Source organism: Nicotiana tomentosiformis, chromosome 7 (assembly GCF_000390325.3).
Source record: "Nicotiana tomentosiformis chromosome 7, ASM39032v3, whole genome shotgun sequence".
In the NCBI taxonomy this organism is placed as follows: Eukaryota; Viridiplantae; Streptophyta; class Magnoliopsida; order Solanales; family Solanaceae; genus Nicotiana; species Nicotiana tomentosiformis.
Genome location: NC_090818.1, coordinates 19,680,477 through 19,689,540, shown reverse-complemented (window position 1 = coordinate 19,689,540; position 9,064 = coordinate 19,680,477). Strand labels below are relative to the sequence as shown.

Sequence of the window (9,064 nt, the reverse complement as noted above, 5' to 3'; positions counted from 1 at the left end):
ACTCGGACCTAAGGGTTCCACTATTCCGAGTTCAAATAAAACTGACTTGAATTTAGCTCAAAGATCTGCCATAAAACCTTAAGGGATATGTTAGTGTAAGTTCGAAAATTACCCATTATTTGATAAAAAACCTAAGGGTTTGTTCTATTCTAAGTTCGAAACTTACTCGAACTTAGTTATAAAAACAGTGCAGTCATGGCATCGATCAAGCCATCAGAAATCTCGAACATATTATTGAGTTTGGGGACTCGCCCTGGCGTGTCTAAAAAACCTAAGGGTTTGTTTTAAGTTCGAGCTAGTGTTCACTCGATTACAGAGGCTGCAACAACAAAATTTTCGCAAGGCAAAGGCACAAAACATGTTTGAATATAAAACTGAGAAGACATTCAAAAGAAGTTTTTCTATTATATATTGGTAAAAATGGTTATGTACAAGAGACCGATCAAGTCTTACAAAAAGAGAAATTAAGCCCTAACTACGGTCGATTTCGACCTCTTCTCTGGGAGCAACTTCTCCTTCAGGCCCCTCATCGGATCCGCCTCGACTGCTTTCTTCATCATCGTCTTCATCATCTAAGGAGGCAAGCTGCCTGGCTTCAGATTCAAGCACCTTGGCTCGGGCTATCTCCTCGGAGAGGTCAAAATCTCGAACATGGATTTCCTCGAGGGTTTTCCTCCAGGATTGACACTTTGCCGAGTCAATGATCCATCGCTCTCGGTCAGAACCCTCCCTTAGCTGCATTTGAGCAGCCTTAGCATCGGCCCGGTACATGGCAATGGACTTGTCCGCCATGACCTTTGTCTTTTCGATCTCCGCCTTGGCCTCAGCAAGCCCGATTTCAAGCTCCTCGATCCTCTTGGGTTGGGCCGAACTTTTCTCTTTGATGCCCCGAAGTTGAACCTTGGCCGATGACAGTTTGGCCAAGGTAGTTTCTTTTTCTGCAGCCAGGCGGTCCATATTCTCCTTCCATCGATCACAATCGGCCTTGACCTGATCGACTTCTCCCCGAAGCAGCTCGATCCTTTCGACCTTTTGCTGCAACTGAGATAGTGAAGTATTAACCTCCACAGTTGGGTCGAGTCCATACTCTATCAAAAGGATGGTTACCTGCTTATCTAGCTCGGCCTCTTCCTCACGAGCCTTGGCCAAATCCGCTTGAAGGTCCATTATAGTTTCGTCCTTTTGGCCACAAAGAAGCTTCAGAGCGTTCCTCTCCTCCGAGACCTTTGGGAGCTCGATTTCACACTGGCTAAGGTCAACTCGAAACTTGGCGAAGGCCTGTACAAAAAAAAGGAAAACACAAGTCAGATTTAGAGACGAAAAGAGTGAGAAGACTTAGAGGTTTGATTAGAGCAAAAATAAAGTTTGATTAAATGAAGGAGCGGGTATTTATAGGCTCACATCGACGGTTCGGTAACGCTAATGGCCGACCGATAACTGACAGGCATTAATGATTTGGGGAACTGAACCGACGGGACATTTCGGTCACATCCGTCGCTTACGTCATGAGGACGACATCATGATCGAAGTTTCAGAAAATCGAGGCTCAAACCGTTTCTTATCATTTTATTCCAAGAAACACGGGGACTATCTGTATACGGTCGAAATCGGGCATGTCCGATTTTCTAGGCACGAGGAGCTGCCTCGAGAGTAAGCTCGTAATAGACTAGGCTCGAGCTCAATGGCAGAGTATGGAGCATGAAGATCGAAGTGCTCACTGAAAATCGAGACCGAGCATAATAACGAAATGGCGAGATATTAGCAACCGACCGAAGATCTCGGCGGAAATCCCGAAACAGATCGAATCAAGCGGTTATTGACACCAATCATGGGATTTGTTTCCGTTATTAGAATTGTACCTTATTAATTAGGATTCATCTACTATATAAAGAGGGATCTCATTCATTTGTAAGGGATATTTTTTGACTGATAAGAATATACACAAACGTTGCTCTATATTTCACTTACTATCCATTATTGTTCATCATTGTTTACTTTGTGTTCTTTACTGTTCTTGTTACCCAACCTCGAGGCCATCGCGAATCGAGATCGAAAACACTGCTAGAACACTGGTTTGATTTATTTTACTATTCAGATTATCTATTCAATTTCTTGTTTATCAATTGGTATTGGATTAAATCACGTATCTTTAAAACCATTAAATAAGTTTAATTGTTACTCAAATTTTAGGGTAAACAAAACATATTCTACATGATATAATTACATTTCATATCATATCAGAAGTATATGTCTAAATCTGTGTGTTTGTCATACTATGAAAAAATTTAGAAGTATATTTTGGGACCAAAAAAGTATGTTACCACAAAAGCAATTTATTTCAATGTAGTTTCAAGTGATAGAATGGGTCAACAACCAAATTGACTGCATCCTACTAGTTCAAACTATGAGGTAGTTGCCATAGAGTAACATGTTCCTCATCTAATAGTCAAGGTCTCCATTTGTGAATTTGCTGCTTCTTCTGCTCGAGTTAAAACTTAAAAGTAGTGTTACCTACTCGTTACACTAGTGCGAAAAAGATGAAACTCTTGTTATTCAAATTTTGATGGACAGAATTACCCGATACCTTTGTTGGTAAAATATATAATGGTTAATTGGTTATCATCTCTTTTTCCTTTGTAACAAGATGGCTATTATACTTTCGTAGCGTATGTTAAATTCCAATATTTAGGTCATATATAGCACTGAGTTGCATCAATACTACTTGCAATAGTTGAAGATTCGGACATGTTATTTTGATATACCTTTGAAGATATTTGCCCCTTTAAACCACGTATACAAACAGCTAAAAAACTTCTGGGACAATCAAAAAATGTAGGAGGATTAAAAACAAAATGATAAAACAACCACATTTGAACATCCAATTTGAGAAACAATGTTCTTAATTGTACCCAAATTGTTATGGTACATCGCCCACACACAACGCTAGCAAATAATACCACAGTTACATTGACCTAAAAAACAATCCAATAACAGCTAAAGCATATAACTAAAATCTGGATAAGGCAAGGCACAAGACGACTGAAGTTTGCATGTGCAGGCTGCCTTGCAGATTGTCGCTGGGAAACTAAATCTAGAGGGAGGGGGAGAGACAAATACGCCTAATTTTATACTAGTTTAAACACTGAAACACGAAGACCGCGTCATAAGTATCATAAGTTGACAGTTCTCCCTGATAAATCCGATCCTCAAATCACACCAAGAGTTCCCTCGCTTCGGCTCCTGCGCATAGATAGGTCAGGTCTGAAGCTAAGAAGCTTGCTGCTGAAGTCATAGACATGTTGCCGTGAACTAGTTTTAGTTCCACTAGGGGGCAGGCGGGTGGATCTAATCTTGGATGGTTTTGTTGTGGTCATTGGTTGACTTTTACGGCCATGAGTCAATGAAGATGATGCTTTGTGCGTGGAAGCACTATGGCTTGCCTTCCGCATAGCCTTAAGGTCCGTTTTGAGACCTCGATCTATCTGATGAGCACCAATGGCTAATCTAGCAGATCTGTCTGTTGTGTCCTTCACCTTGACGGGTTTCCTGTTGAAGTAAACGAGATTCGGAAGAAGGCCTTGTAGACATTTTCGCAGTTGTTCATCACCAACATTCTTCTGGGCAGGGTTCCCTTCCAGGCTGATTGCTTGTAAAGAACCATAATTAGCTGCAAGTTGGCCCAGACATTTGGCTGTAGATATTTTGTTGAATCTCAAATCCAGGACGTTCAATTTTAGGAGGCGGTGAAGACCCTCAACCTCACTGATTTTATTCCCCGCTAGGTACAGCTCTTTCAAGGAAGAACAGGAAGCAAGACCTACAAGCCAAATTGTCCATATTAGGAGTAATTTAGCTCAATTACAATCTGCTAAGCTTATAAGGATGAAGAATTTAAAGGGAAAAATTATTGACAAATGAAAGAAAGATAACTTAAAGCTCAACATATGGAGAAATAATATGGTCCCTCAGCACCGACTTGAATGGATATATTTGACTCAGCACACTTGATAAGAACCGAGTTGAACAAGAAACTATTCTTTGTACTTAGGTGATAATGTACCACAGAGAAGAGGCCATAAAATAGAGAATCTTTACCTACTTGAAAGGAAAATGAACTGTTCAATTTAAACGGGATGATAATGAGAGTTTTATCATTAGAAAAATGGGCTAATGACAGTCACATGACTTACTTTTTGATCGTATTGAAATAAAAATGAAAGAAGGAAACAGCATAGAGAAGTAAACAACTAAGTCCTATCTGGCTTGTTCTGTTGTTAATATGTAATGTTCTGTTCACTAGCAAAGTGGTCAGCAGTTTGGATTGACCTGAAAAGGGATGAATTGCACTAATTTGAGATGGAAGCAGTACCTAACTAGTCAGTAAGTTATTACTTTAGCTTTATTAAGTTGAATTGCCAACTTTGATTACCTAGACAATAAAGAAGATTTCAGTAAATCGATCAAAGCAGCAACTCTATGTTCTTTCTGATGTAAATCCTTAATGAAAAGGATAATTAGTATTTTATTTTATTAGGCTATTATCTTTTAGAGTAGATTTTCTCCTTATCATTATCTAGATTAGGTTACATCTTTATATTATCTTTTGTTGATTTTATATTTATCATTTATTTGTTTTTATCTTTATCTCTTAGTTAGAGGTATAGTTTACATTGTTTTAAGACTCTAACTTGGGCAAGGCTCCCAACCTATAAATAGGACCCTCCTTGTACATTGGCACCCACTTCAATTGATTAACATTTTATGAGTTGATCCCCTTGCTTACTCCTCTTTTTCTCTGCTCTTCTCCCAATTCTCCCTCCCTCCTAGTGGTGCTACATCACTTTCTTTCCGAGAAAGGTATATAAATGGCAAGAAAACTCAAAAGAAAAATAAATGTAAGGACTTGTGAAATTCCGCAAACCATGATAATCTAGCAAAGAACCAGCTAACTCATGCTATACCTGTGGCTAAACTTGTAAAGCATTTTACATTTTATTTAACATTCAAATAAAGTTGCTAATGCACCAGATCTTGGATATTATGCAAACTAGACATGTCAAGTTCATACGCGATACAGGTTACTACATTCATCATGATATTAGTAATTATTCCTTGAAGTTCCTCACACTGCAAAGTATCCTTTCAAGTGGCATTTTTCTACAAAAGTTGCACGTTCATTCACATAGATGAATAAAAGAGCTTTGTCTATCAACTTAATGACCAAGTTATTAGGACTTTAAGAGATAATTCATGTCTACATCAAAGAAAGTCTACCACCGATTTCGTAGTGCATCTTGAAAAAATCATACCATGTCCAATCCTTATTAGTCGATTGTAGCTCAGGTCAAGAACACGAAGTCGTGTAAGTTCACGCAATCCTTCAATAACTGAGATACTGTTCCTGGACAGATTCAAAACATGAAGCCCTCGAGGGAGAGCACCAGCAGTTATCCTCACTGCGGAAAAACGTAGAAGCAAGATAACTGTCAGAGCTCTAACTATACGAAGACTTGGAGGGCAGGAAAAAGGTGTCTCAAATCCAGATAGAAAGTATGAGCTACAAACCTATGGAATTCCCAGATAAGTTAAGTGCTCTTAAGCTCACAAAAGCACTGAGAAATGGAATCACAACCAACCCATGATTTATCAGCTGAGCTGACGTGGCATTGGCACTCAATGAAGAGATATATTTCTTAACACTTTCTGCACCAGGGTTGACCTTACCGTCCAACTTTGCAACAGGAGAAGCATCCAAGACAGCTTTACCCGTTTGCACTTCGGGACCGTTGTCAGGAACAGAAAAGTCATCTGCTTCATCAAATCTGCCACAATGCTGAAGGTCTGTGACCCACTCCTCAATTCGTTTAGTCTTAAAATCCTTGCCTGTCAATTCATTCCACCGGCAAAATGTAGATTCTGCATTAACATGCTTCTTCATGTTAACCTCATCCATCCCAGGTAGTATCCAGTCTTTGGCTGAGCCAACATAGTTATAAGTATCAAAATTGTCATCAGGTGGGGTTTTATCATTAACTTTTTCATTATTCCGTAAGCTATCTTCTTTTTCTTTGTCTTTCATCACCTTGTTTGCTACCTCATCCATGAAATTTTCTTTCCGTCTTGCATCTAAAATATTTAAGTCATCAGCAGATCTGGCACGATTGAAGTTGTGGCTAAATTGTCGACCTGTGGAATGAATGTTAGGCAATGAACTTGATTTTACAATACTACGAGTAGTACGTGGTGAATGGTCACCAGACTCATTTGCATTAGACAACTGAACCTCATAGTTCTCTTGTCCGCCTTTTTCTGACTCTTTTGCATCTCCAATTGAAAATATTGACTCATTGTTAGCCAAATCAGAGTTCACTTGAACAGAATCAGAAGGTCCAGCTTCGTGAAATAAACCAAGCAAGCTGATATTAAGTTCCTTCCCACCATCTGCACTTGCTGATCCACAGCGATCATCTGATTCATCACAAGAATATCTACCACTCTCATGCTCTGAGTCATTACCACTGACAACTCTTCCTTCCAAATTCAAGCAACTACCCAAAGATAAACTCTTCCTCATCTGCACATTGTTATGTCTTTTGAATTCACATTCAGTATTAGATTTGCTCTTGAATTCCTCAGATTTATTATCACGCTCTAAAGGAGAAGAATCGGAAGCATGATCGACATAGTTCTCGAGAGCATCTCTCTCCGCTGCACATGATGCACTAGCTGCCGACAAGTAAGCAAAACCCTTCATGGCATGATTCTGAGAACAATCTTCAAGTGTTTTATGCATTGCTTCGGCAGAAAATTGAGTTGTTTTCTAATTAGAGAGGAACATATAATCAGCAACAGTTTTAAATTATGCAATAAAGTAGAAGTAATTATGTTCATAACATCCAAAAATATTTATTTTCTAACCTTTTGTTTGTGGGAATGGACGTGAGCTGGGAAGCATGAAAACCTAAACATCTTTATAAAAGAAAAAAAATCGTTCACATGAGATCTAATCACTTTCGAGATATTGAAGAGCTCTAATAATCTAATATTTACTAAATCGATAATCAGTAGAATTTCAGCAAAAAAGATCACATGATTGCAAGACTTAGCATAGGCCAATCTTAGCCATAATCAAGTGTGAGCCCTGCTGAGACACGGCACAGTCTCCAGATATGGGATGATCTTGATCTCCTCAAAACACATAGTAATATCAACCCCTCGTCCTTGCCCCACACCTGCTTAGAGGTGCGAGAAAAGCAGGAAGTTGTTACAGCGGCCAGACTGGAAGAAGACGTCAAAATCTAAAAGAACCCAATGATTGCTACACCTCAAAGATACCGACCTGTTAAATAAGAAAAAGAAGCTGAAACTGAGATGAACTAAATTGAAACCAAGAGATGAGCAATATATCATGTCACGAAGTTCGAAATCAATATGGTATAACGAATCTCGAAATTTGATTCTATATACACTTGCCCTTTAGATCTCTAAAAATCCATGTACTAGATGACAGGTCATATACCCTCAATCATTTTGATTCTAATCCAACAGAAAAAAAAGAGTAGGAGTTCAAATCGCATATAAATCTTACCGGACCAGATCCACAGAGCATTGAATATACTAAGGCAGCCATATCATGCCAGTATAATTCAAGATTGGAAGTAATATAATGTTAAGCTAAAGGGAATGCCACATAAATAATCAAAGAAGAGAGATTCTGCATGCATTTTCTTCCTTAACATTTAAATAACAGTAACAAATATGATCAGATTTACCGGACCATGGGAATCAAACAACAACAAACTTCATATATATTCTTTTAACATCTACAATTCAATTAAAAGCAAAAGTCACAATTATATACCATGTTTTCAAGATTGAAAGCAGAGGGGCATGCCCATTATGCTCCGAGTTCCAAAACAGCACTAACCGTAGGAAACATATCAATTCAACAACTACTACTAGTACTAGTTGGGGTCGACTATATGAATCCTGAAAATCTATTCTACTCCATTTTTACCAATTACAATAACACTAAAACAGTTACATGATGATGATGTTAACATCCATAACAAGATCCACACCTTCAATAGCATAAACGATCAAATCCCAATTCAGATAATCAAACTTCCACATAAAAACATGTCAATAAAAAAAGACCAACAGTAATAAGCAGAATTAGAAGATCTAACCTTCTACTAGCCAGCTTAACCTTTACGTGCTGAGCTGAAATGACAAAAGAACAATTTTTCAAAAATAAAAATAAAAATTTGTGGCTTTCAATTGAAGGGAACGAGTAAGAAGAAGGAAAGAATAGCAACAACCAACAACCCTACAACTAGATGTGAAGGAGTCGTTTGGCTCAAATTTATAGTTCTATTGAATGGCACCTGAATTATTGCAACTATTTTATTTTATTTTAAATTATTTTCATTGATTAACAAATAAGCTTAGGATATATTCTGTTCTATATACTCATCAGCAAGAAGAAAAAAAGAATATTTCTAAATATTTTTTGTTTAGCGGAGATTAGAAAGAGAAGTTGCTGACCACTAAAATTAGAATTTTGCGATCGGATTTTTTGACCACTTAAAAAGGGGAAGAGTACTCCATAGAGCGACCGCTAATTGAACAGGCTGTGGTTTTATATAAATGTGACAGCTTAATTATAACCGTTGATTATATTTGGGATCGGTCGGCTTTTAAGTTGGTGATTTGTAGCGACTTTTGACCTAATTAAAGAACGCTTTGAAGCTAATTTTTGTCTATACTAGCTGAGTTTATTGTCTTTTTTTGGTTGTATTATTGTTTAATCACTAATGATTCCATTGATGATCTGATTTGATTATGTCGTATATTAATTATTTCTTCTCCTTTGCTCTGTACACTGAACTTTAGTCATTTATTTACAGAAAAGAAAAACGAAATAAATAGGACTACTCTTTTAATGATTTCAATATTCAAGAGGGTAATTACCTAATGGGTTACTCTGACCAGATGTAATAACACCGCTTTTGAAAAATAATTGTGCTTCAGTCTAAGACGTAATTGCGATTGGTCATATTAG

General features: G+C 37.8%; 2 protein-coding genes across 3 annotated transcripts; both read right to left on the bottom strand.

Annotated features, from left to right (window-relative positions):
* Window positions 1-471: 471 nt before the first annotated feature.
* On the bottom strand, window positions 472-2,870 carry LOC138895320 (uncharacterized). The gene is made up of 2 exons (XM_070179998.1): window positions 2,763-2,870; window positions 472-1,278 (listed from the first exon to the last, which is right to left on the bottom strand). Exons 1-2 carry the CDS (start codon window positions 2,868-2,870, stop codon window positions 472-474), a joined length of 915 nt encoding a protein of 304 aa, XP_070036099.1.
* LOC104102184 (uncharacterized) lies at window positions 2,842-8,557 on the bottom strand. Of its 2 annotated transcripts, none has more exons than XM_009609833.4 (5): window positions 8,190-8,557; window positions 6,919-7,339; window positions 5,566-6,820; window positions 5,310-5,456; window positions 2,842-3,817 (listed from the first exon to the last, which is right to left on the bottom strand). In XM_009609833.4, the coding sequence occupies exons 2-5, from the start codon at window positions 6,967-6,969 to the stop codon at window positions 3,207-3,209; spliced, it is 2,064 nt and encodes a 687-aa protein (XP_009608128.1). In that variant the 5' UTR covers window positions 6,970-7,339; window positions 8,190-8,557; the 3' UTR covers window positions 2,842-3,206. The 2 variants fall into 2 exon arrangements, with proteins under 2 accessions (XP_009608128.1, XP_070037473.1); XM_070181372.1 differs by lacking the exon at window positions 8,190-8,557 and having other exon boundaries at window positions 6,919-6,969; window positions 7,090-7,226.
* Between the last annotated feature and the right edge of the window lie 507 nt (window positions 8,558-9,064).

What these genes read in the sequence shown, in the direction of transcription:
- LOC138895320 (XM_070179998.1), bottom strand. Translation starts at nt 2,870, where the DNA reads ATGTGGTTGTTTTATCATTTTGTTTTTAATCCTCCTACATTTTTTGAT. An exon ending in AGGGGCAAATATCTTCAAAG is followed by an intron (nt 1,279 to 2,762) that starts GTATATCAAAAT and finishes TTTTTTGTACAG; the next exon opens with GCCTTCGCCAAGTTTCGAGT.
- LOC104102184 (XM_009609833.4), bottom strand. Translation starts at nt 6,969, where the DNA reads ATGTTTAGGTTTTCATGCTTCCCAGCTCACGTCCATTCCCACAAACAA. An exon ending in TCCATTCCCACAAACAAAAG is followed by an intron (nt 6,821 to 6,918) that starts GTTAGAAAATAA and finishes CTCTCTAATTAG; the next exon opens with AAAACAACTCAATTTTCTGC. An exon ending in ACTAATAAGGATTGGACATG is followed by an intron (nt 3,818 to 5,309) that starts GTATGATTTTTT and finishes TTTGGCTTGTAG; the next exon opens with GTCTTGCTTCCTGTTCTTCC.